Genomic DNA, 27,405 nt, shown 5'->3' with positions numbered 1-27,405 from the left:
TGAAGCATATGCATTATTAGAATCATTTAATGAAGCAAAACTGGGTGGTGTAGAATTTCCTCAAAACTTTCGTATTGTCAAGGACAAGACTTCTCTTCAACGTGAGCTACTGAGATTGTGCCACTCAGAACTTGACAAGCGAGTTAATCGTGGCGAATCTGGGCTTCACATTTGATACGTTAATGGTGTACCAAAGGTTGTTTCAGACATCTCAAAAAACGAACACCGCTTGCTACTTCAACTCAAGGCTTAAGTAAAAGTAGTAAGTTAAGTTATCTACCAGTTTCTGGTTACTATCAGAATTATAAAGGTCTTCGTACCAAACTTTTAAATGTTAAGTGTAATGTTCTTAATTTTAATTATTATTTCATTATTTTAACTGAAACTTGGTTTAATGAATCTTAAGCTTAATTAATAAATAATTATAATGTGCACAGATTTGATAGAAGTAAAATAACCAGAACTTGTACGCGAGGAGGAGGTCTTAATTGCTGTTCACAATGATCTATTTTCCAGTATCTTGCCTGTGACCAGTTCTGCTGTGGAACAGCTATATTTATACGATTACATTTTGGGTCCCATCACTTTATTATCTTTGCTGCATATTTCCCTCCCTCTTCCCCTTCTTCCACTTAATACCTCTCAATGCCATTCAATGATCTTTACGCGTAAGAGTTCTCCTATTAGATTCAATTTCACTGTAAGTGGTTCTTCTTTGATTCCACTCGACAAATCTGTTAATGATTTAGATTTTGTCTTTGATCCAAAATTAAATCTTTGCTTGCATATAGAACAGATCTGCTACAAAGCTCTCAAAACTCTCGGTTTTATCAAGTAGGTAGCTGCCGAATTTAAATTAGTATCCCCTTTGAAAGCACTTTATTGCTCTCTTGTTAGGCCTATCTTAGAATATGGCTCTGTTATCTGGGATCCTCAAACGGCTTGTAATTTAGTCATGTGATGGTTATGTATTTTAAATAAATACTAGGCAAACACAAGCCTTTATACAAGCCTTGAATGAATGCTGGATTTATTTTAAGTTATTTAGATTATTACCTTCCTCCTGATCGTCGGAGGATTCTCAAGGTCGTGATTCGAGAATGATCAATTAATACACTGTAATAATAAAAATATTAATTATTAAATTACACTAAATTTAATAAATAAAGTATAATATGTAAAATTGTATAAATATATAAATATTAAAAGGATTACATGTGTTGCGTCGTATCGTTATAATCACGTGTAGTGTCCTAAACGTGACTAAACAATGTGAACCGTTAGACATTCCATTCATCAGTAATTTAATATATTTATTAGGGTTATAGGTTTTATCTGCTTGCGACAACTTTACTGTTATTTATTTTATTGGATGAAAATAATAAATTTACAATCATGATATGTGAATGTGAGCATATCATTACAATATATGAAAAAAAAAGCGTGGCCTAGTGGGTAGGTACCGCTTTGCTGTACATTAGTACATTAGGTGCCTTATACGGGTCACTATTATACCTATAATAATATATAGGAGTGTTAAATTTGAATCCAATCATAGGTATCATTGTATACAAAAAACGATTTTAAGCTGAGATGATTTTTCAGCTTAGGATATTATTTATTAAAAATATATTAGGTACATTTTAATGATTTATGTTTCAAGTTTTTACGACTGGTTTAGTTTGGTATAACAAAAATCTAAAATAATTTGATATTAAATTCTTATTTTATAAGTGAATTTTGGATTTTATAAAAATTTAAACTAAAGATAAAATGTTTTTAATTGTCCAACGTTCAAGTTGTTTTATAATATTGTAAGCCACACATATGGAGAATCTTGTATTAAATTTTCAACTCTTAGCGCTACATATACGAATTTTTTTACAAATTTTTAACTACAAAATTATTTACAAATTTTGATGATTTTGATGAATTTTGTCAATATTAGAACTTCAAAAGCTAATAAATCGTTATCGAAACGCAATTTCGTAAAAATTTAAAATTCAAACGTTCATAACATTTTTCCTATAGTAACGTTTCGAGTTTTCTCTATAGCTATTTGAAGAAAAACTTATAAAAAACATAGTGTTGAATTGTTTAACCTTAGATATAAATAAAAACAATTTTATGAATTTTCAACTTCTAAATTACTTGTACATTTTCACAATTTTAGCATATTAAGTATACAATTTGAACTTTTAACGCTTATAAAAAAATTGGTTAATATAAAGTTAAATAAAAGGTTTTATAAGTATATATACATAAATATGCTGGAAAATTTATGCATAGAAATATTCTATGTTTATATTATATTGATTATAATATTATCATTTTGATTTTTTTCTGTTGATTTTTAGATTTTGAACAAACTGATAAATGTATTGATTTTACAATAATATATATTTTTTTTTGTGTCTTGTTGTACAACATAACTTGTCGAAATAATGCTTTAATTATCAAACTTTGGTGGTGGTTTCCGAATTTCCGATGACAAAATGAAATGCTTTTTATAAGCGTTTGAATTTAAAATGTTTACGAAATCGCGTAACAGCTGACGACAACGATTTATCCTCAAATGATTTTAAATATTTGTTATAATAGTAAAAGTATACGAGGAAGTCAATAATCTTTAAAGTAAATAATCTGGAATGCATTGTTAAAATCAAAACATGCATTATTATTGTATATAGTTAATCATTGAAAATCTTCAAATTATTTCAAAATGTATTTTTTTGTTAGTGTATAATCGTCAATAATATCATAAAATTATTAAAATTATAATTATAGGTGTTTAATACTAATTTTTTATTTTAAATTTTAAACTATTTAAAATATGACTTTTGTTTGCAAAAATTGTAATGCAAATTTTACCAAAAAATATAATTTGAGCCGGCATCAATTGACACACCATCAATAAAATAATGTTGAAAATAAATTCATAAGCATTTTAGAGTTACAATTTCTGTATATATAATATATAACTTTATTTGTTTTAAATTCGTAGGAATGCAATGAATGTAATCGAAAGTTCAATCGTAATGATATTTTAATACGTCATATAGAAAATCTATAGGTACATAAATGTAAACGTGATTCTTTTGCACGTATATAAAATTTATAATGCAGTATCTATACCTATTTATTTATTGCATATATTTTTTGATATCAGAATAACTTATTTTATGTTTATATATGTTGAATATTTTAGAAATGTTCTCAATATTCAAAAATATTTACAAACAAATATAGCCAAGCGCAGCATATTCGAGTTGCACATAATATTATAAATAACATCTCACGAATTGAGAAGAAAAAAATCTAATAGAGATTATAAGGTAAATATTTGTATAAACATATAAAATTAGGTACCTTACCATAGACCTATTTACAATAGGTCTATGACCCTTACAGTGGCGAATGCTGACTGATGTATGGGCATGCTCATTTATCATAATGTATTATAGTTCTATTTAATTTATAATTAATAAATAATACACAAATTTGTATTAATTTATAAATAAGACTTTAATTTAATATATGTTATATACAAAAGTACTTACTTAAATATTACTTTAATTATTTTAATTGGAACTAGTCACTGGACTAACTCTTTTAACTAAAATTAAAAAAATTGTCATTTACTCGTACACGTAAATTTTATAAATTCAATGACGAAGCACAACAGAATTAGCATGCCCCGGGTGATTAATACACGGCTGCTAGTAGAGGGGGTCTCGGATTAACTGGTTTTTTTTACAGCGATAACAAGGGTCGTATAGCTTGCGCAGTGCGCACACATCTACTCGTATTGCATGCTCTGTCATTAAATGTTAGAATAAAGATAAACACAAATACCTAAGTATAACAGAAATAAATGAATTAATATATTATATATTTTTTTAAATATGTAATATTTTATTGATTATAAAATAATTTTTGTACTTTGATTAATAACGTTTTTATTTTTAAGCATGCGGTGCATGCTGAGTATACCTGAAGAATTCGCCACTGGTACCTTACTACCTTAGGTACTTTTATTTACTATTATAAAATAATAAACTTTCATCATTTTATTCATGGCTAAATATATTTAGGCATGATTTTAATGAATAGGTGTGCAATCTCTGTCGAAAACAATTTGCTACTGTTGAAAATTTGAAATTTCATAAGAAAAGTATTCATCCCAAACGAACTCTAGAAGAGACAAATTTTGGTGTCAACGATTTTTTTGTAAGTACCTAATTTATTAATAGATTTTAAAATGGTATATATTATTATATTAATATTTAATATACCTAATATAATCTTTATAGGATTATCATGATTGTAACAAAAAGTTCTTACGGAAAGATACTATAAGACGTCACATAAAAACTAAACACTTGTTGAATCGAGATTATTTTGAAAGTGGACATAGAACAATATTATATTGTATATTTTATAGTAGTCATATTATGTGACATCACTGACATCTACTTTACCAGTTACTCTTTTTAAAATATTTTTTTAATATATGCAGAGTGGTTATTATGATATGATGTGTTTCAATGTTGAATAGGTATAAAATGAACACATCTACTTACCAAATACCTTTTAACGTTATAACACTCTATACATATTGATTTATTTATCAAACAACACTCATTATTTTAAAAAATTTGTTTTTTTTTTTATTAATTTTTATATTAATAATAATATTCGAAATAATGAGTGTTGAGTGTTAAATTAATCATTATGTGTAGTGTTATAATGTTAAAAGATATCTAGTAAATAGATATGTTCATTTTATATTCAACATTGAAACCACGAATAATAATAATATCTTAATTCGTGATCCACTGAAATAGATAAGATTATGTCATGTATACAAGGTGTCAGGTGGATATATAATATACAGGGTGTATCTTATGTCGTTGTACGCGGGGTTTTTTAACGATTATGGATCGACAACTTGGAATTTTAAAAAAAAGAAAAAATACGTGTTTCTTTAATTTAAACGGCCAATTTTTTTATAACAATTTTAAAATTTTTAAGCAAGCAGTTGTACCAACATCAAAATCAACATTTTTTTTTCAAATGGTAACAAATATATTTTTTAATCGATACTTATAGAGCTTTTTTTAAAAAAAAAAATGATGTTAAAATCATACATTTTGATTCACTGGTTTATTTACTACGGGCACCCTAAGCTATTAAATAAATTGTATTTCTAGAGCTATAAATAATTTTTTTAAATTTTTCTTTTAATGCAATATTCTACACCTTTTTATAAACTTAAATCAAAGATCTTATCAGACACATAAAACTTGGGAAATACATTATCTAATGAACTAAATAAAAATATTTTAAACATTTTTTTGGTTTATTTTAAAATAAAAAAAAATTAAAATGACTATAAAATTTAAATTAAATGTTCAAATTGCATACCATTTACTTCTTGACAGTAGTATAATCGGTCTTGGAATTCCTGACGAATATTTTTAAAATTGGCAGGTGTTAATTTATGGCATTCATCAAAAATTCTTGTTTTTAACATTTCAATGTTGTCGTTTGGAGTTTTATAGACTACTGTTTTTAAATGTCCCCAAAGAAAAAAATCAATTGGTGTTAAATCTGGTGATCTTGGGGGCCATTCAATAGGTCCACGACGTCCAATCCACTTTCCTGGATATTCGCGATCCAAGTACTCTCTGACTGGAATTGTATAATGAGCTGGTGCACCATCTTGTTGAAAAAATACATTTTCTTCATCTAACTCTGTATGATTATCATTGTCCTCTATTGCCCGAACAACTAATGGCTGAATGACATTCTGAAGCATAGCAAGGTACTTTTCCCCAGTTAATTACCTTCAAAAAATATTGGCCCGATAACATGGTCACCAAAAATACCAGCCCAGACATTTATTTTTTGGGGCCATTGTGTATGTCCATGTCTCAAGACATGTGGATTACTATCGGACCAATAACGGCAGTTTTGTGTATTAACTTCCCCAGAAAGGGAAAATGACGATTCGTCGCTAAATACGATGTGCTTTATTAAATCTGCATTAGCATTTATTTTTTCCAAAATAGTCTCACAAAATTCTAAGCGTCTGTCTTCGTCACCTTCTCCTAATTCCTGAACAATACTCATTTTGAATGGTTTATACTTATGGTTTTTTAATATACGCCAAACACTTTGCCTTGAAATTCCCAAATTTTCCGATAAGGTTTTTAATGACTGCGTAGGGTCATTAGCAACCATACCTAAAACCGTTATTTTCGTATTTTCGTTTTGAACTACTTCTGCGATTCGTCCTGGTTTTTTTTTATCATTAACACTTCCAGTTTCTCGAAACTTGTCAACAAGATGTTTGACATATGATTTTTGAACATTATTTTCTATTTGAAAAAAATAAATTTATTAATTTTAAAACTATTACTATTACATACATTTTTGTAGACGAATTAATTACGTATTTTAAATAATTAAATGTGTCTAATTTTTACCTGGATGTAAAACATTAAATTGTCTAGCAGTTTCGGCAAGACATTTGGTAGAACCATACAAAAAAATTATTTCCACACGCTCCTCAATCGAATGCATTATAACTCGCACAATAAAGTGTTTATTGAACTAAACTTCTCTATAAAAACGTCTTGATCGAGTAAAAACTTAAACTGATTTGTAATAAATATATTTGTACATTTGCAAATAATAAAAATAAAGTTAGATATAACTAGAATCTTTAAATAATCATGATTTTAAATAAACAACTTGCATAATTATTTACATAAATAGTTAATTTATCAATATAGGTATCTGTATCATGTGTTAATTAAAGACTTCCAATGTTATTATAATAATAACCGAATATTATTATAATACTTATCTGCCTAATTAAGTATCCAAACTTAGATTATTTTAAATAAACAAAATAACTATCTAGAAAAAATCTAAATTAATCGAGTTATGAGGATCATACAATAATAGCAAGTATGTATGTACTCACTTATTTTATAATTGTATGTTAAAATATGTTCAACAGTTTTGTAGGCAATCATCCCAGAAAAATACTTCTACTTCTATTTTGTTTTTACACGTGTATGATAAGATTTTGATTAAGTTTATAAAAAAGTGTAGAATTTTATTAAAAGAAAGTTTAAAAAAAAATTATTCATATCTCTAGAAATACAATCCATTTAAATCAATTTATTAAAGTTTAGGATGCCCGTAATAAATAAACCAGTGAACCAAAATGTATGATTTTAACATCAATTTTTTTTTTAAAAAAAGCTCTATAAGTATCGATCAAAAAATATATTTGTTACCATTTGAAAAAAAAATGTTGATTTTGATGTTGGTACAACTGCTTGCTTAAAAATTTTAAAATTGTTATAAAAAAATTGGCCGTTTAAAATAAAGAAACACGTATTTTTTCTTTTTTTTAAAATTCCAAGTTGTCGATCCATAATCGTTAAAAAAACCCGCGTACAACGACATAAGATACACCCTGTATAATATTATATAGATATATAATATCCACCTTGCATGTATATCTTATCTATCTCGATGGTGGTATCTATTTTTTTTTTATCAAATCGATTATTTATATCAGTTATCAGTTATCACCATTCACTATAAAAAATCGTGTAGTACAAAGCAGACAATCTGTCGCTGTGTTGTAGATTAATATTTTAATTTTAATAATTAGTGTTAATTGTTTTTCATCGATGCACTAGTAATTATTTTTAATTACTTTTCACTCATGTTTTAAATCGTTTTTAAAACATAACTTATAATCTGAATCAAGTTAAACTGTTATTGTTAAATATTTAGTTTATAATTTTTTATGTAAATTTCAAACTATTTTAAAAATTAAAACAACATAACTAGGTTTAACAATTATAGAATAATGAAACCATATTATATGATTAAAAAACAAATTTACATGTTAAGCAATTAATTACTTAACAATATGAGTTTTATATTTCTTTGATATTTTAGTTTCGCATATTATTGGTGAATATTATAACTAATTATATATTATTAGCCTAAAGAAACTTTATATAAAAGGTATAATATTTATAATTCTGTGAATAATAATTTATCAAATATATAAAAATTATTATTGATGATATTTATGTTGTATTTTTAGTTATTGATTCAGTGAAAAGAATAATTATTACAAGATGCCGTTAATACAAGTAGATGTAAAAATGTTACCAATGAAAGTGCACTATTTTCTGTTTATGGGAGGTAAGTGCTAATGCTTTATATTAAATAATCTTAAAAATATTGTTAAAATCAAAACATGCATTATTATTGTATAGTTAATCATTGAAAATCTTCTGTTTTATAACCTGACCTAATAACCTAATTTGTATGATTAAAATTTGGTAGTACAATAACATAATTATTTAGTAAGGTGTAGTATAATTAAAATAGTTAATTAAAAGGGAAATCTAATATTGGTATTCAATAATAGTTACCATTTATAATATTTACGAAAATATACAAATGGAATTTATTTAAAAATTAACTATTTAAAATACATTTCAAAATGTAAACAAACAAAACAAAAAACAATTGAAATAATCTATAAAAAATAAAAAAATCAGAATTTTAACAAAACTTTTAAAAACTCAATAGAATAAAAGAAAAAATATATTATTTTACAGTTTGAGTTGTTAATACAAAAAATATTTTGCTAAATCAGCCATCTGTAGGCCTGTTGCATATTGGAGCCATATCGTTACATACAATTTGACTACTAAGTACATTTCTTAAGTTAAACAGATTATTAAAAAATTTATATTATTTTATGTATAATTAATTATGTATAGAGCCAAGAACTTTTAGAAATATAATTGATAACATACACAAGAATTCATTCAGTAGTTATAAGCCTAAAATTTTTTTTTAAACATGTACCTACCTACTTCATTTTAAATTATTAAATGTTACAGTCGATAAATTAAAATTTTCATTATAATGCTATAGGATTTTGTTAGTATTTATTTTCTTTGATGTACAATAGTTATATTTATATAATATGTCGTACCTATTGTGTTCAGTTAATCTTAATTTTATTAAATATTATTTCAATTTTTGATTGGTAATTCATCTACAAAATGATGAATTATTTTTAAACTAAATTGGTACATGTTTAGTTTCTATTTTTTTTTCAGTTTGTAAGTATGTAATATAGAAGGAAATATATTTTTTTCTTAAAAATATTAATGATAAATGTATTTACTATATTATTATTAATTTATTCACAGCCGAAATGCCTTATTTTTACATAATATTAACTATTAGCATTAAGTAATTTTTGTATTAATTTATAGTGAATTTTGATGGATTTTTTTCCACCAAGGACTCAGAGAATACTAGACCATTAATACTGTTTTGGGAGACTAAGATAAATCTATCTTTGAGCATAAAAATAAAATTAATTTGTATGTCTTCCAAAAATGTATAATTTTAGATAATATTTAAAGAAATTGATTTCTAAAATATTTTAGAGTATACAATTTTTTACAAAATAATAAAATCTTTGAATATTATTTTTTCTATTTAAATAATAAGTATGCAAAAAATGGATAGGCCAAAGTGCAATGTGATATTAATAACTGTTAATTTTTTAAGAATATATAGGGTGATTATTTTAAACATACATTTTTTCTTTCTCAAAAAGTTTTTTTTACCTAATTTGAAGCCATTACATAACTTGTTTGTTATGAATCATTTTTATTCTGAAGTAAAATATGTTTCTGAGAATGTTGATGTTTTTTAAAAAAAAAACAGGGTTTTAATAAGCTGTTAATTTTTTATAAGTTTATAAGCTTCAGACTTGTTAAAAAATAAAATATATATTATTAAAAATAATCTAAGTACACAACATTTGTATAAGTTTTTTTTTTTCATTTGAATACAGAATTGATGTTAATAATCAATTTTAATTAGCATTTATTTTGTTAATAATAATCCCATGAGGTGTCAACATTTTTATTTTCATCATCAATTTTACGCTTTTTTGCGGACATGACATCACATTATTAAGAACTACAAAAACACGAAAATAATAAATTTAATGGCAGCACAATACAAATAGGCCCAGTGGCGTAGTTATGGGGGGGGATATGGGGATAGATCCCCCCCCAGAGCCTTTTTTTTAATGTTTAAATCATTGACTTATTGGAGCCCCCCACTTTATGTTTAACCAATAAATTGTATATCCCCCCCCCAGAACAAAACCATAACTATGCCACTGCAAATAGCTATGGATAAAAGCTATATGTATACATATGTGTATATATACTATATTATGACATTAAGACATTTAACAATGTTCAATACCAGATAACAGTTATTATATCGATAAGATAGACTGTACATATATATAGATTATAGAATATAGAGTATATATTATAAACTTTAAAATTGTATGATGCAATTTAGAAATGTAGGGTGGGCCAGTAAAAATGCTCGCGAGCTGCCAGTTGCCCACCTCTGATATAGTGTAATGATTATGTTAAGATGTTTCTAATTTAAAATTTTCAAATAAAATAAATAGCAATAGTCATATGTTGATAACAAGACCTTCAATTACTGATAGATATAAATAATCATAATATTTACATCAAGATCAACTATTTTAGAAAAAAAATGTTTAACATACTTTACAAAAAAAATATGCAAGTGCAAAAGGTTTCAAACCCTAGTTATAAGTAGATATCTAAAGTTTATATGAGAGGAGTAACAGAAAAGTATTTTGCAAGGTTATTCCTCCATTTTACCGATCATATAAACTTCAAATATATATTATAATAAGTAACAACTCATAACTTATTCAGTACTTGTTTAAAAATTTAATTATTATACATGCATCAAAATTTTATAAAAATATTCTGCTAAGTATATGAAATAAAAATTTTAAAAAATGATGACAATAATACTTTTTTTAAGTATAACCTATCAAAAAAAAATATTTTATAGTAACTTAAAATTATGTAAAAAAAAAATAAATATATTTACTACACTAAATCATAATTACTTTAAAAAATTATGAATGTTAACTATTATAAAAATCATTGTGCATACAAATGTAACTTAAAAATAATATCATAATCTTAAACATTTATTGATATTTTAATGTTAAAGCAAGTTATAAAAATTTTTAAACTGTTATATTTTACATACTCACTAAGTCACAACTTGATTAAAATCTAAAATATTATGAAAACTTATGGGTAAACACAGATAGTCTTACCTTTTAGTTTGATAATAGATCAATTCACTCTTTTATTAGGTTACTATAAAATTTAAAATAACAGAACACAAATTTGCTATACAAATGTATGGACAATTTGTATGATTGAAACGTTTGTGGGTATGACTTCCTTAAAAAGGGTTTCATGATAAGTAATAGTTTCTTCAAACAAATACATCACTATTATTATATTATTTATTTAATTTTATTTTAATTATACGAGTATAATCATATAAAACACAGAATCACAGAATGGTTACTATATTAAAATGATAGTGATGTATACATATATCGGAAATAGTCTGTGAAGTTATTAATTTATAAATCAAATGTTTAGTTGCATAGTAATGTTTTTACATTTAATATTGTAATATTATAATGTTGACCAATACCTTAAAATTTTGAAATTAATATTAAATTATACACAAAATCTAAAAGAAAATAATTCAACTTTTTTTTTAAATTTAATTTACATATATTTATTTCTGTTAGAAGTTCAGGCGCATCAATAGAACCACTAATAAATATGCCCATAAAGTGTCTATGTAAGATAGGGGAATATTTATGTGGATGATATTTGATTAAAATAGAATAAAACAAAACTAAAGAATGTATGCCAAAAATGTTTGAGTTGGAATATTTATTATTGTTATATTTAATTTAAATTTGAAATATTAACATTTTTTCAGTTTTTAATAAAACAATACTACAATTTTAAGTAGGTAATCTAAACTTTAAAAATTGTTGAATCACAAGGACCCTTAACAATTAAAATCAGATATTCTCAAAATGCTTAAAAGAATTTAGTAATTGTAATTATTGTGGATCAAGTAATGGACTAATGAATAAAGTGTTTCCACTAAAATATACTTAAATGATACACATCAAGTTGAATTAATACTTAACAGATATTATTTATTTAAGTCTTTTAATTATATGGCCGACAGAACACATTTAACATTCTGATGTATAATTTAAATTTTGAGTGGAGTGATCATCTTAGCTGAGAATTGTTTTTTATTGTACATGAGTATATGATTTATCATTGAATTCAAATGTAATACATCCATAACAATAAGTAATGACCTATTCTATGGGAAATACTTGACATGTACTGTACAGCAGAACAGTTATCTACTGAAAGGAGCATATTTTTGTTAATTAAAAAATAAATACGCGTTTACTGAGTCTATGTGTAATTTCTATTACATACTAATCAAATTATGTTAATTGAATATTAACAATCATCCAAGTTTTGTTATGCATTATGTATGCTACATAATACATATTAGTGGTTAATTTACTTTTGAAAAATATCAATGTTAATTAATGAGTTTAATTTATACTTAATAGCTGTTTATGTTTTTATATATACCAGTTACTTTTATAAATAAGTATTATACATTTAACACTAATGTATGGAAGTAAATAACAGATATTTTGATTTCTATTAAATTCAAAATATGGAAAATTAAAACAAAAATTATTATTTAATTCTTAAAACAATTGAGTATATTTGAAATTTATCAAGTACATTTTTTTCATGATCTTGTAAATTAAATTAATTTATGATGTTTTTTCTGTTTGTAATAAAATATTACTCATCAAGTAAAGGTCGAAATTGTCCATCTTTAGACCAAACATACCTTAATACTATTTTGAATTGTGCCATTTTGTGTCCAAAAAGTTTCTAAAAGTAAAATATTAGTTGATAAATGATTTGTTTGATATTTATAAATTTTAATGTGAGTTATTTACAAGTAGTCTAGACTGCTCGGGTGTGATAATGCTTCCTTCTTTACATATTGTATGACTTTTTAGAACTTGAATAACACCGCGTTGTAAACTTGTTGGTAAACCAAGTTGTCTTAATGAAGGTTCCATTGAATGGATAAACGTGTCTGGTAAAGGGCCTTCATCTAATGTCACAGTGTATGCAGCTCTAATACCAGCCCTGGGAAATTCTGGCTCTGAGTAGTTATCAAACCACCTTAACATTAGATGTACATCAAACATAAAAAACTAATAGATATAATTACCAATAATAAAATAGAATAGGTATCTTACTCTATAACTTTATCAACGGGTCTGTTTGTAAATAATAATCCACATTGCCCTTCAATTTTAAGAGCTAATTTGTGTAAATTAGTTTGAATTTCTTCTTGAGCTGATTTTCCAAGAGCATATGACATCACTTTATTCTTCCCAAAAAAGAACCTAAAGTATTTAATACAAAAAAATTATAAGTTAAAAACATTTTAGTATAATTTAGATAGAAATTAGGTACCTGCTATCTTTCCATTCATTTCGCACATCTTTTAATTTACCATTACGCATATTATCAGTATGGAATACAAATATGTGTTCATATTTGTTAACAGCTTCCCGGAGATTTTCCATAACAGATTGTTTCAATTTAGAACCCAATTTGGTAGTCTTGGTTAATGAAACTATTGTAAAACACAAAACATTTAAATAAATACATATTTATCAGTATTTAATAACACAACACTTTAAGATAATCTCAATTATTATATTATTATTCCATAAATATGTTGATAAAAAAAAATAATTTATATATTTTAAAATACAATTCATGAAATTCACAAATTATTGTTTTTCATTTTGAATATATTATGTTTACTGTATCAAACTAAGAGAAATGTATGCAACTAATATTATAATTTGGATAGTTCAACTGTTCTATGAATCCAAAATAACGCTTAATATAACAGAATAACTTACTTTTTTTATCTCTCTTTGACTTGGGCATTTTTGTCGTTGTTTTATAACTCAACTGATATTTTGAACTTTCAAAGTACTAGTATATTTAAAAAGTATTGTTTTTGTTAAGAATGAAAATTTAATATTATGAATTATGATAACCTTAAATTATTATCCTTGTCCATGTGGTCTGATAAAACCATGATATCATGGCAGTTGTAGACATAGATTATTATCTATGGTTGTAGATACCATGGAACTATATGATAACTAACGAACGTGGTTATCATATAGTGGTCAATGCATAGAGTTACTCAGTACTCTATGGTTCAATGTAGATACCATAGCTTGCTGTGATTGTTGTGTATAGTATATGAAACATCTTTGGAATTGTATCGTTTATTTGAAATTTCGATGGGAAGTAAAATAACTTTTTAAATTTTTTATTTAATAAATGTCGTTTATTTATGAAAATTTTAATTTACAATCTATACAAGAATGGTACGATTAAATATGAATGAAATAATTAAAAAGAGGCGGTGAGAAAAAAAAACAATGAGTAAAAGTTTCACATTAGAAATTCCTACATTGAAGGTAATTTAGGGAGAAAACAGTAATAAACACGTTAAGTTTGATGTGCGTTGAGAGGAAATAAAATTACTATAACTAAAATTAAATAAAAAAAAAAAAATTTATTTGAATTATGAATTATTGATACTATTCTAATATATAATAATAATACACTATACAGACATTCTTCTGGCCTATAGCCTCTAGGTTTCATTTAGTATATAGTAGAAAGCCTATATAGGCTCTCTAGTACCTATATAGTATATACTATATATCAGTGGAGTATTTTCAATTATTTCTTGGGAGGGAAGGGGGGTTTAAATTTTAAAAACCCTATCTGGGTAACACAAATTGCAATTAAGATACTTTACACCAAAATATCCCAACCAACCTGTCTTAGATAGTAATATAGACAGTTTAGCGTCCATGTCTCTCTCCATCGTTAAATTATTAAAAAACCGATATTAAGATATTTATTTAACATTAAATAACTTTTTTTATTCTTGGGGGGGGGGAGGGGTTGAACTCGAAGCCCCTCCCCGGTAAATACGTCACTGCTATATATTAATATATAATGATTTATGTGTAATGTGTATCACTATTAATTTTTTATTACATAGATAAACAATACTCATTATTTCAAATTCAAAATTTATTAATGTTTTTGAAAATATATTTATTTTTTTTTTTTACATAATTTTAAATCAAATATAAAAAAATACATTGTATAGTTTTAATCTCTTTTCTATGGTTTTACATTTTTGAATAACAATATTCATTAAGTTTTTAATTTCATGTTTTGAAGTTTAATAGATTTTGGAGTACCATTTAATACATAAAAATCTTTGGATAAGTAATTTTTGTGTTATAAGTACTTATTTCAAATTGAAATAATCAGAGTAATAGACAAAATGTCGACAGGTATCTGGTATCATTTCCCCCAATATTTACAAAAGTAGGTATAAGCTTAAAAAATTATAATGATAAATATATAATTTTTAAAAAAAATTATTTTATTTTAACTGGAAAGTATGTTAGAAAAATATTTTCAAAAATATATGGCATAAGTTCTAAATTCTAATAAATAGCAATTAGTATTTTTTTGATATTTGTTTAAAGGAATTAATCAGAAAGTATTATATATATATACATTATATTATTAGTAAGATTCAATTTTTTTATTGGAAATTATACCAACATTTTTTTTAAAAAAAAGTGGTAGCTTAGTAAAGTTCTCAGTAAACTCATTTTGAATACAATAAAACAATTTTAATATTTGAACTATCTTGTCTTACTTTTTTATTATGTATATTATATTATATTTCATTATATTCTTTTAAAATGTTATATTAATTGATAGTTAAAAATTACTGTAGGCTCTTTAATAATGAGTTTATTTTTATTTTTTCCCTCTCCTTCGATAGTTGTATCTAGGTATTTATTAAATAAAAATAATAATTTAAAAAATAAAATTCAGTACTATACAAGAAATAAGACTTCCAATGTGAAAATCACTGAGAAATTTTTAAAACATTGTTAGGTTCAATATCTTGAAATATATTTTGAAAGAAAATAATGAGGACTGAGAATGGGTGTTAAACTGCATATTTTTTTCCATATCCTTTTATATCTATTTTGCCAAATCAATTAATTAAATTAATTTTTTCACATTTTTAATTCATTATTATTTTTTTTATTACTTTTTTTTTTAGGTGTTGCACCAATGACAACTTTTTTACCAACAATTGCAAAACAATTGGGGTATTCAACAATTGTAGTTGGTACTATCTATAGTATATTACCAATTTTAAGTTTAATAATAAAGCCTATAGTTGGTGCAATTGTGGATCAATTCCGAGTTAAAAAATTAATCTTCTTAACATTCATATTGTTATCTGGCCTAACAGCATTTTCACTTATGTTTGTTCCTGAACTACCTTTTAACACTACAGTGGAATTTAATTGTCACGATGTCACATATTTAAATGTTTGTCCTGAGAATAATGTACCTTTGTCAAAGTGTTCTATAAAACGAGTTAAGGAAAATGTTGGCGATCAATTTGGATGTGAGGTAAATATTGATGTTTATATTTTAATTAGATCCATTTTTATTTCTAGATTTAATTTGTTGTTATTCACTATTTTATTAATTATTGTATTGAATATCTATTTGATTTTAGTTAAAATGTGATAACAGTATACATTTTCGGAATGAAATGTGTTCAAATTGGGGATTTAATGACTATTGCTTATTTTCAAATTCATCTAGTGTAAAAACCATAGATTATTATGAACCAAAAAATTCCCAAATAATTAGAACAAAATCAAATAAAAAGTATTTTAATGATGATCATGTTTACTTATTTGTGTTGATAGAAATGATGCATTCTGTTAATGTAAGTATATAATTTTGTATTGTTATTAACATATATTTTGATTTTGTGAGTTAAATAATAACATTTAATAATTTTATAAATTATAGGTTCATAATTGTTTTTACTTTCGAATAAAATCTGCAAGTTTCTTTTTTAATGATTCTGAAATAGTGAACCATACACCTGTTTGTAATACTAGTTTAAGATCACAATGCCAAGTACAATGTTCTAGTGAAGTCATTATGGATTTAATAACTCCCCAAAAGTTTAAAGGCAGTGTCTTGGAATTAAATCAATTCTGGATATTTTTTCTGTTAATTAGTCTTTTTTGGGTAGGTCAAGCAGTTATTTATAGTCTTGGTGATTCTATTTGTTTTGATTTACTTGGTAAGGATTTAAATAAATATATTTTATATAATATCTACAATTTCAAATTTTAATGTACCTATGTATATGTATTTAATAATAGGTAACAAACCTAACCTTTATGGCAAACAAAGATGTTGGGGTGCTATTGGATGGGGAATTTTTTCAATATTTGCTGGATGGCTTTTAGATATTTTTAGTTCCAGTGATGTAAATAAAAACTATTTACCAATATACTTTTTATGTCTACTGGTACTACTTTGCAATTTTTTTGTTGCATCAAAACTTGGGGTAATTATTTTTTTGACCAAATTTAAAAACTATAACAATTGATATAATATATAATATATTTTATTAAAAATTTTATATAAAAGGTGACAGAAACAAAAATATCAACTAATATATTTAAAGATTTTGGAAAACTGTTAACAGAAATTAAGGTTCTAGGATTTCTTTCTTGGGCAATAGTAGTAGGTATTTGCACTGGAATGATTTGGCAATATCTTTTTTGGTAAGTAATTAATCATAGCAATAACAAATTATTATAGCAGTATATAATAACCTAAATTAAGTATTTTTTATTAGGTAATAGTTAAAGCTAACTTAACTTAATTTTATAGGATTTAATATTATTTAATTCATAAAATAACTACATTTTTGCCTACCTAATTCATGAAATAGAAAATGTTGTTTTAATGCTTGGGAATTTTGGTATAAAATCTTTGTAATTATTATTTAGTTATCAATTTGTATGAACAACATTATATATTTTTATAGTTTAATATCCTATTTTCACTTATTTTAGGTATATTGAAGATGTAGCTTCTATGAATGAGTGTAATACTCAACATTGGATTAAAACGCTACAAGGTTTAATTTCAGGAGTTCAATGTTTTGGTGGTGAAGTGCCATTTTTTTTCTGGTCAGGCTGGATTATGAAACGTTTAGGACACTTAAATTGCATGTCTCTCGTTTTGGGAGTTTTTGCATTTAGATTTTTTGCTTATTCAATTCTTACAAACCCAATTTGGGTACTTGTTATTGAGTTAACTAATGGAATTACTTTTGGGTTAGCATATGCTGTACTTATGTCATATGCAAGTATACTAGCACTACCTGGTAGTGAAAGTACTATGATAGGACTTGTTGGTGGAGTTTTTGAGGGCATAGGTAAATATTTTAATCTATTATTAAATGTATAGATATAGAATAATTAATATTGTACAATTTCTTATCATAGGTGTGTCTTTGGGTAGTCTAATAGGTGGTTGCTTATATGACAAATATGGTGGAGCTCAAACGTTCAGATTATTTGCATATGGTTCTGCATTAATGTGTGCTATTCATTTGTTATGCCAAAAAGTTTTGAAATCAAATAAAAAATTAAGTTTTCCTAGTAAGTAAATTTTAATTTAAGCTATTATGGTACTTATCCGTTATTTCGACTACTGTTCAATGCCTCAACATTCTGTTAGCTTAGTTTTGATTTAGATGAACTAACTAGAGGTAGATACGTAGATATATATACAATATAGTTAATCATACATATAATTTTGTAAATCCAGTTAAGCCTATACTCAACACTTCAAATGTTTTTAGTTCTACTTAATAGAGAAAAAAATGTATCTGGAAATCATACTCCATATTTTAGAGGTCTATCTAGCAGAGGTTAATTATGAGATACAATGTTGATGGCGATTAATAAGATATTTTGTTGATAAATATTACTAAAAATTGGACTTCTATAACGTAATTTTAGATAACTTGAGATATTTTATTTATAACTTTTTACCTCTGCCTTAATTGTTATGATAGTTTGTATGATGATTTTATGTTTGATATTTTGAATTATATACAAGTAATATAAATATTAAATGCATAATATTGTTATTGTGTATTAAATAAAAGCATGATTGGTTGTTGTCTGTTGAGATAACAGATAAGTTCCCCTAATAGGTATAAGTTATGTACAGTGCATTACAAATTAAAAGTAATTTTATGTTAGGGTTTTTTTTTGAGTATAAATTAAGAGTGTAATTATTGTAATTAAAAAAAAAAATCAAACTCTTTGGACCAGAAGTTCATTTGATGTTAATTGTTTTATACATTTTTGTATAAACAATACTGTTTTGATTGCATATTAGGATGGATGTTAATTTTGTAATCTATTTAAAATTTCAAGTTTTTACTCGGTGTTACATAATCTGCATTATACTAGTATTTAATGTATTTGCTTATTTTTTTTTCAACATTTATTCTCTTATATCAAAACAAATAAAACACAATTCCATCATAAATACACATTTTTAACTGAAATTTTATATATTATACTAAAAATTGCTTGTTACCAATTAGGTATATATTTATTTAAACTAATGAATTATTTGTGAGATTGTGAGTTATTTGTTTTGAATAAAACCTTGCCTTCTTATTACTTAAATTGTTTGGCTTTTACAAATATACACTAAATTAAACTAAAAAATAATTTTTGTAAGTTAGATCTTTGTTATTTAGATTTATTTAATTAAAATATTAATTTAAATACTAATTATTTTATTTTTAATGAAAAAACAAATATTGATAATAATATATGTTATAACTTCAATCTTAAATTAATTCTCAATAATTTGCAAATTAAATTGTACAGGTTAAAAAATATAGCAAACCATTTACAATTACATGCAACAATTACATTATTATTTATTAGGTCGCTATTTGAAGGTTAGTTTAAAAAGTAAAATTTTGTGTGCACATTATAAGGTAAAAAAGTTTGAAATTTTCCCAAAATATGTATTAGGTACCTACTTTATAAAAAAAAATGGCTTTATATTTCTTAATAATATTTAGTATTACCTTTAATTTTTAACTCTCTGTATTGATATTTATTATTTAAGTGTACAAAATACTGTTTAAACCTATATCTAAATTTAATAGTAATTAGTTTAAAAAATATAGCCAACTATTTACATTTACATTCAACAATTATATTATTATTTATTAGGTCACAATTTTGATGAAGTTCAAAACAACATATCCCATTTTAAAGAAACAGGTACCTAGCAGGGTTTATTTAATTAAGTTGAATTTATGATTTGTGTTGTGTATTTATATTACTTCATTTTTTTGTCATTGACTGTATTGTAATATTGAATGCTATAGTTTTAAATATTCAGTGTTGGCTAGTTTAAAAAGGTGATTAAATAATTTAAATTGTTAATAAAAAAGTAAATTTGTTACTTGTTCCAAAAAAAAAAAAAAAAAAAAAAAAAAAAAGGGTGGTCAAGTAGGTAATACTCTGCTGTAGATTAGGTATTGAGGGGACCACAGACATAGAGTAGGTCACTATAATAGATATGTTAAATTTGAATGCAATGATAAGTACCTATCATTGTATACTAAATGATTCTGAATGGAGATTATTTGTCACCCTAGGGCCTAGGATATATTTTCCACTGAGGGGTAGTGAAAAATATGGCTTATGTTTTAATGACTTGTATATTCTAAAATTAAATCATGTAAAAAAACTTTCAATTTAAGTAACTATTTTTTTATAGTCTATGTTTCAAGTTTCTACAACTAGTTATTTTTCACTGTAACATTATTCTAAAATTATATAATTGTGAATATTTAATTTCATAAAAAAAAATTCAAACTTAGAAAAAATTATTTTAATTGACCAACGCTCAACTTCTTTTATAATTATTGTAAGTCAAACGTATGGAAAGTCTTATATTAAATTTTCAATTCTTAGCTACTTTACAAAATTGTTTATAAATTTTAAACTACAAAATAATTTGCAATATTTACAATTTTAACAAATATTGTCAATAATTGAACTTCAAAAGCTAATAAAAAATAATTGTCACTATGTATTCTTATAAAGTTTAAATCACTATAAGACTAACTCATGAGAAACTATGTATTAAATTTTCAAGTATTTCGATATCGCAAAAAATATTTTATTGACATTTATAAAAAAAAACTGAATATTTAAAATGCTTATAAACAGCCTTAAAATAAGCAAAATATTTAAAAAAAATTAAATCGTGTAAAGAAAATGCCAATCTAAATAACTAGTGAAATTTTCAAGTATCTACCACTTATGCTTTTTAAATAATAACAAACATTGAAAATTGTTATTGTTACGTGATTTTCATTTTTTCATATTAATCCACTTTCATTATTAGTAGAAATGATAATTTACAGTTTAAGTCACGGTGGATATATACATATATATCCAACTTAGTTCAAGTATAACTTTTATTAAATATTGCCAAAAAAAAAGAAAAATAATAATAATATTGCAAGTAAAAATTTAAAATAATATTCACCCATTATATTTATTTATAGTTGTATTATTTTTTCATTCCTTAAATTTTAGGAATTACTTGTCAAAAATAATATTATTACATTATTTTACTTAGAAAAAAATTCTAACAAAATTATAATATGTGTTAAAATTAAAGTAACATGTTATTTTCATTTGATTTTTTTTCCATCACTGTTAATATTATAGTTTTGTCAAATAGGTATTCATAGTACCTATACCTATACTAAATTATTTGAATTTGTATTTGTTAACTTAAGTTTTGTTTAAGTGTTACAATAGCATTGATGCATTGGAAAAAAATATTTTTTTTAATATAATTTAAAAATTAATTATTGTTTGATTTTCCCATTGAAAAATAATTTAAATGAGGGATGTTATTTTTAAATTATAGAGTTTTTTATTCTATAAATGGCAATTAAAAATTATTCATTTAGTCAAAATTCTTGAAAGTTAAATACAAGATCCCACATAAGTTGTTCTTATGATTGTATTAAACTATTAAAAATACATTGGCAAACCTACTTGTCTATATTATTATAAATTATTATTTTTAAATGATATTAATTACAGAAACTTATTTACATTATATATTAAAAAAAAATATTTGACTATTTAGAAAATAATTCTGAAAATATTAATTTTTAAAAGTAACAAAAAATGTATATGTTTTACCATATCAAATATTATAATATAAAAAGTCACTAAAATTGAGCTAGATAGTAGATACTTATCTTGTAAAATATTTAAATATGTATAACTATTTTGTTTTATTTTTCCCAACTCTTATATTATAAATCATAATTAAGATTATTATACATATTTGATTATTCTACTTATTACTATTACCAAGTTGATTAACTATTTTAATTGAACAGTTATGAATTGTGTGTATTTTTTCAGGTTTTATTAGTGGATCAACTGAATATGCCAGTCCAAATGAAGCTATTCATATGTTAATTGATAACTAAATTTATTTTTTTAATGTTCCTACTTTATTGTTCTATCTTATTTTAAACTAAAGAAGGAAATACTTAATTTACAGTCACTTATTCCTAGTATAATATAACATTTTGCTTTTAAACTATTATTAATGGAGTAGGTGAATATTGAAATAAATGACATTTTTAGTATAAAAAACATAAATGGCTAATGATATAAATCGAGCAATGAGCATAGTATTGGTTAGGAGTTATTTAAAATACTTTTTCAAAGAATGTTTACAATTTTAAATTTTATTATAATTTTTGTAAATTATTTCTAATTATAAATTGTTATTTTAAAAAATTCTACTGAACCAAAAAATACTTAACCTACAAAAATTGGTACTATGGTATATGTATAATTATTTATTAATACTTAATTTCTTATTATTATTTAAATTATTTAATTAATTTTTATCAATTTAACTCTGAAATTATGTATCAGCCAATTAAAATTTAAAATTAATGATTACATTGCTTTCTTTGTATCATTATGTTACTTTATTTTATTTTATTATCATTATATAAATCATATTACACTTAAATAGTTAAATGACTTGTTAGTTACCTACATTAAAGTTTATACACAAAATTTTAAAATTTCCTAGAATTCAATATTTACTTTATTCTTTTTATATTTTTATGATTTTTCATTTATAAAACGATAAAACTTTTATTTTTAATATTCAGTTTTTACCCAATAGTATCAGTGTAAGATGTAACTTTGGTTTTTTGTACTTATATTATTTTTGTGTAAAATATTATACTTATGTTTTAATTCATTGATTGTTAAAGTTTTGGTTTAATATGGTGCTATAGATAAATTTTGTAATTCGCTTGAAGCACAACATATTTACAGGGATATTTAAATAAGACAAACATTATTAATATGTATTTATTTTTAATTAATTATTACCTCTGATTAATTTAAGTCGTAACTAGTATTAAAGTTATTAATAATATATTCTTGGTGATATGGTGTAATTCAAAGATTCTTCACAATTTATATTAATCATCAATATCAAAAACTATTTTATTTAAAATATTATATTTTGTTCTCTAGTATTAGTTACATTATTACTTTTTGTTTTTTTATAAAAAAAAAAAATAATAAAAATACATTGAATATATTGTGTTTATAGTTTTATACCTAGTATAATGTTTAGAATGATTCACTTCATTTATATTAAAACAAACATTAATAACTAATACATTCTTTTATTATAAAATTATAATTGTTTTTGTAGAAAATAGAAAAAAAAACGTATCATGTAGAAAGTATAATTAATTTAATTGAAAGTGATTGCAATCAAACTACCTATACAACATTAAATTTTTAATCATTACTTATAAATTATAATTTTACAAAAGATCCACTTATTTTCTTTAAAGTTATTAAAATTAAGTACTATTATAACTTATAACATACCAAGTTATACTGTTATTTTCAGAATTTGAAATATTCTTATTAAGTTTTGAGTTGAGGGCGTTGAGGCGAACTTAACCAATAATCATGATTATCTGTATTATAATGTTATTTTTTGTTTGACAATATTGTTTACCCAATAAGTATCGAGTGTAACTCGTCATTGTAATGTAAAGTACGAGGTACCTATGTGTTAAATTTAAATTCAGTATGATAAATCATTGCATATCCATGTAAAACGACTTTTATTTTAATATTCTTATTACTAAGTAAATAATAACTAGGTTTAGTTAACCTACCTATATTTTATTATATATTTAATATTTATATTATAATTTATAATTATATGCATTTATTTTATTAATATTAGGTAGGAAGTTCTAACTAATACCTAAGTATTAACTCTTATCTTATGTTGAAGTAGTAAAATACTTCATTTTCAATTTCTGTATGTTTATTGTTTTCTGGTAGAAAACTAGAAAAGTGAATCTAGCCGCTAGTTAGTTGATATTAACTATTAAGTACAATATGAATGTAAATTCAATGTTAAATCATTATTTACAAATTAATTAATACAATTCTAAGCAGAGACTGTCAATCGTCAACTAGGTAGGTATTCGTAGTATTATTTATTTATCAAGTGGCAAGTACCACATATATAACAGTGGTGTGCGATGAGGGTAGTGGCGAATTGAGGAGAGGGGCACACAGGCACGTGCCCCCTCCTGTCAATTTTTTATCGACAATTTTTCTTATGTTACTACGAGTATCATATAAATGAAAAATACAGTAAATAAGAATTATAGGTACTACCTACTTATATAATCATTATTTACATTTAAAATTTTAAACTGATAAAATGAGTTACAAACTTCAATTCGATCTATGAGGCAATAAAGTATGTGATTCTATAAAAGTATTCGTACTTATATTAATGACTACATATTATAATATGTGTAATAACTTGCCTATATGTATAAATTATTATTTTGGTGTATGATGTTATGGAATCAACATTTTAAATATATTACCAAATATTAATTTTGTTTGAAAGTAAGAGTACATATTATGTACCTATTATTAATTATGATTGAAAAATCATTACCTATATAATTTATATGTGCCTCCCCTATCAAAATATCCAAGATCCGCCCCTGGATGAGGGCAAGCTTAGTAAGCGGCCAAAAAAGAAGAAATAAATAGTTAAACATTTATTTATTAAATGACAATCATGAATCAGACCAGTGGCGTAGCTAAGATTTTCTGAAGGGGAGTGTTAATTATAAACATTTGATTCTACAATGTGTTTTTTTTCGTGTGTGTCTGTACAGCATAACTCGTCGAAATAATGTTTCAATTTCAAACTTCGGGGGTGGTTTCCGATGGCAAAGTTGATATTCTTGGTGCATTATAGAGGTCAAAATTAAACATTTTCCAACAATTTTCAAAAAAATCGAGAAAAACAAAAAAAAAGAGTAACGGAAAAACGGGAAACCAATTTTCGATAAAATTGACTTTTTTATATGATTGTAACTCAAAAACTAATCGCTGTCACTACTTGAAATTTTCACCATATGTTAATATTAGCGTTATTTATAGACAACTGAAATTTTCGATTTTTTTGAAGTGTCGATAAAAAAAATTTGAATTACCAATAAAACTTGAAAATATAATACAAAGTTAAAGGTTTCTTATGAGTTTTTCTTATTGTAGTTATTCACAATTTTTTTTTATAAGCGTTTATACGAGTACCTAGTTCAAATTTTTACGAATTATGTCATAGTCGCGAAAATTTGCAAGTAATTTTGTAGTTGAAAAATCAAAAATTTTTTTATGTTTATATCTAAGATTAAAAAATTCAACACTAAATTTTCCATAAGTTTTCCTTCAAATAGCTTTAAAGATAACTCGAAGAGTTATTATAGGAAAAATGTTGTGAGTATTTGAATTTAAAATTTTTATGAAGTCCCGTAACGATAAAGATTTATATTTTATCCACAAACGGTTTTAAATATTTGTTATTATTCAAAAAGTATAAGTCATATAGATACTTGAAAATGTTACCAGTTATTTAGGTTGACATTTTCTTTACGTGATTTAATTTTAAAAATATTTCGTTTATTTTAATGCTATTTATGAAATATTCGTTTTTTTTTTTTTATAAATATCGACAAAATACTTGGAAATTGAATACAAAGTGTCTCATAGGTTAGTCTTATATAGTGATTCAAAAATTATAAGAATTTAGAATACATAGGCACAATTTATTTTTATTAGTATTTGAAGTTCAAATATTGACAACAATTTGTCAAAATCATGAATACTTGAAAATTATTTTGTAGGTAAAATTATAAAAATTTTCGTATAAGTAGCTAAGAGTTGAAAATTTAATACAAAATTTCCAAAAGCTTGACTTACAATAATTATAAAAGACCTTAAGGCTTAAATGTTGGTGCATTCAGGCCATTAAAACATTAACCACCTTTTCACTAACCACTGGAAATTATATTATAGGTTGACAAATCAATCCCGTTCAGAATCGTTTTTCGTATATAATAATATCTCTCATTGAATTCAAATTTAATACATCAATTATAGTTACCTAATATACAACAGAGCGTTATTTAGTGGACCACTATTTTTTTTTAGCTATATATTTTATATTGTACGTTATTTGATAGAATATAAGTTGACTTGTCCAAAGAACAATAACAATTTTATGTTGTTTTGATGAATATTATGCTGCCTAGTGCCTATTGCCTATTGTTCTATTCTGTGCTATTGCTTAGATAGGTAATATATAAATTAGATATAGAATAGGTAGGTAGATATCTTAGACCTTAGTAGGTACTTATCTAGTTGATAGGACAAAGTGGGCTAGTTAATGAAAATTATTAACTAGATAAGTTAAAAGTTAAAATAGAAAATAAAATTAACTTAACTCAGTTGAAAAAAATTTTTTTTTCAAATCATAACATTCATAAGTCATAAATTGCACTATTATTTTGATATGTACAAACATTTACCAAGACGCTTAGTACTGTGTAAATATAAAATTTAAAATTATAATTTTAGTATACACTACATTGTTACTAGAAACTTATAGGCTACATCTGTACATAAAAAAATTTAAATTTACCTAAATGTACAATAATGATAATTAACTATAAAAAGCTCAATTAGAATAATATCAATTATAACTGAATAAGTTAATAAGTTTAAAATTAAAATAACTAACTTAACTTTAACTTTTTAACAAGTTAATATCCATCATTGTTTATAGGTACCTATTAATTAGACAATATTGCTCTAGGCGATATTAGCGCTCTCTATGAATACTCTCTTACTTTGAAATTTTAATGGCAACGGATTTTAAA

At 24.1% G+C, this 27,405-nt stretch overlaps 2 protein-coding genes across 6 annotated transcripts; one reads left to right on the top strand and one right to left on the bottom strand.

Annotated features, from left to right (window-relative positions):
• Positions 1–4,106: 4,106 nt before the first annotated feature.
• LOC114122818 (uncharacterized) lies at positions 4,107–23,732 on the top strand. 5 transcript variants are annotated; one of them, XM_050200456.1, is made up of 11 exons: positions 4,107–4,230; positions 8,141–8,241; positions 16,264–16,622; positions 16,732–16,947; positions 17,034–17,313; positions 17,396–17,583; positions 17,667–17,803; positions 18,098–18,462; positions 18,533–18,688; positions 20,294–20,344; positions 22,523–23,732. In XM_050200456.1, the coding sequence occupies exons 2-11, from the start codon at positions 8,175–8,177 to the stop codon at positions 22,588–22,590; spliced, it is 1,887 nt and encodes a 628-aa protein (XP_050056413.1). In that variant the 5' UTR covers positions 4,107–4,230; positions 8,141–8,174; the 3' UTR covers positions 22,591–23,732. The 5 variants fall into 5 exon arrangements, with proteins under 5 accessions (XP_050056413.1, XP_050056412.1, XP_027841392.1 ...); XM_050200455.1 differs by lacking the exon at positions 4,107–4,230 and adding an exon at positions 7,632–8,058; XM_027985591.2 differs by lacking the exons at positions 4,107–4,230; positions 20,294–20,344 and adding an exon at positions 7,637–8,058.
• On the bottom strand, positions 12,741–14,168 carry LOC114122841 (mRNA turnover protein 4 homolog). The gene is made up of 5 exons (XM_027985618.2): positions 14,003–14,168; positions 13,545–13,707; positions 13,325–13,474; positions 13,016–13,247; positions 12,741–12,947 (listed from the first exon to the last, which is right to left on the bottom strand). The coding sequence occupies exons 1-5, from the start codon at positions 14,028–14,030 to the stop codon at positions 12,855–12,857; spliced, it is 666 nt and encodes a 221-aa protein (XP_027841419.1). The 5' UTR covers positions 14,031–14,168; the 3' UTR covers positions 12,741–12,854.
• Positions 23,733–27,405: the final 3,673 nt, after the last annotated feature.

This window comes from Aphis gossypii, chromosome 2 (genome assembly GCF_020184175.1).
Source record: "Aphis gossypii isolate Hap1 chromosome 2, ASM2018417v2, whole genome shotgun sequence".
Classification (NCBI taxonomy): domain Eukaryota; kingdom Metazoa; phylum Arthropoda; class Insecta; order Hemiptera; family Aphididae; genus Aphis; species Aphis gossypii.
Note: the sequence above shows the minus strand (reverse complement) of the source record. Positions and strands in the feature narration are given on the sequence as shown.